Source organism: Fulmarus glacialis, unplaced genomic scaffold (assembly GCF_000690835.1).
Source record: "Fulmarus glacialis isolate BGI_N327 unplaced genomic scaffold, ASM69083v1 scaffold17888, whole genome shotgun sequence".
NCBI lineage: Eukaryota > Metazoa > Chordata > Aves > Procellariiformes > Procellariidae > Fulmarus > Fulmarus glacialis.
In genome coordinates, this window is record NW_009229134.1 from 15,589 (window position 1) to 16,952 (window position 1,364).

The following is a 1,364-nucleotide window of genomic DNA, read 5'->3' on the forward strand; positions in this document are numbered from 1 at the left end:
CGGCCCCGCCCAGCCTGTGGGACGTGCTGCAGCAGTGCTCCGAAGAAGGCCTTGCAACCATAGGTGCCGTGCATGGCTCGGGCCAGCTCTCCACTAACAGGAATACTGATGCTACTCTTAACAGCAGTAACAAAGAGCCCCACCTTACACACCTGGCGGCAAACCCCTGCGAGGTTCAGCTGCGCAGAGCCCCCGAGATAGCCTGACTGCAGGCACAGGCGGGCACCAAGCCCAGGGGGACAGGCAGGGTGTTCCCTCTGTGGGACAGACCCGCCACCTCGCAGCCTGGCTGGCTGCCTGCCTGCCAGGCACGCTCACAGGACCCCCAAAAGCGGTACTGATTTCGGTGCCTCAAGGCTAGCTGGAGCCACAGGAGGAGAGGAGCTGGTGTGAGCATTCAGCCACGAACTGTGACCCCCTTCCCAGGCAGAGCGGAGCCCACGGCCCTTCGCTGGGTGTCGGCATGGCCCGGCTCAGGGTCCCCTTGGGGCTCACCTGCAGCTGTAGATGTCATTGATCTGATAGTGCTTGTTGAAGGCGATGGCCTCCATGCTGTCGGTGAGAGGCCCATCCAGCACTCGGATGCCTGCAGGACAAAGGACAACGAACGTGACCAAAGTGGATCAAAGTAAGCTGTGTAAACAGTGCAAACAAATTCCTTGGCAGGTTCACACCAGGGACACTCACTCTCCCAGCCTGACCGAACCAGATCTCCCGGAGCTGTTATCCTGCAGACCAGTCCGCAGGGGCTAGATGTGCACGAGGGTCTGGGATTGTAAGTGCACCCTCACGCACAGCTCCCTCTGCCAGACATGCCTTTTCCGTCAAGCAGGGTCCTCCAGTCCCACTGCCAGAACCGTTGATGACGGGGACAGCACAACTGAACACCAGCTGGGCTCACCCCCGTGTGTCCCTGAGCCCCCCTACCCACAGTGCTGCTCCCCAGGGGCTTCTTCACATCCCACCCTCAATCATCCCACTGCTTTTCAGGGCTAGTCCGGCCCTGGAGCAATTGCTTCCCCTTCCAGGTCACCAAACAGCCAGGCATCGCTTTGGGATGGACGGCACGCTTGCCCGCTGAGGGAAGGGCCGACGAGACGCAGGACATCCCAACTACTGTGCTCAGACCAGGAGGGCAAGGCCACCTCTCCGACAAAGCCAACGAAGGCTCAATGCTGAGTTTTCGGTGACCCAAACCATTGATAATTACTGTTTTGCATGACCGTTTAGGCTGGCAAAGCATGTTACAAATGGAAGCCAGGCACGCATCTCAATTAAGCCTATTTATAAACAATGCAACCGCCCACCCATCTCAGCTCTTGCCTGACACAGCACATGCGGCTTTTTACTGTCGCATTTGAGGA

At 58.7% G+C, this 1,364-nt stretch overlaps 1 protein-coding gene across 1 annotated transcript in view; it reads right to left on the reverse strand.

The window, feature by feature from the left end:
• The window catches only part of PCSK7 (proprotein convertase subtilisin/kexin type 7), a gene marked incomplete at its 5' end in the record, with an annotated part of 15,162 nt that extends 14,576 nt beyond the window's left edge, over window positions 1-586 (reverse strand). Inside the window, one exon of the mRNA XM_009583751.1 lies at window positions 496-586. Within this exon, the coding sequence (XP_009582046.1) occupies window positions 496-586 (91 nt within the window). The remainder of the gene's footprint in view (window positions 1-495) is intronic.
• Between the last annotated feature and the right edge of the window lie 778 nt (window positions 587-1,364).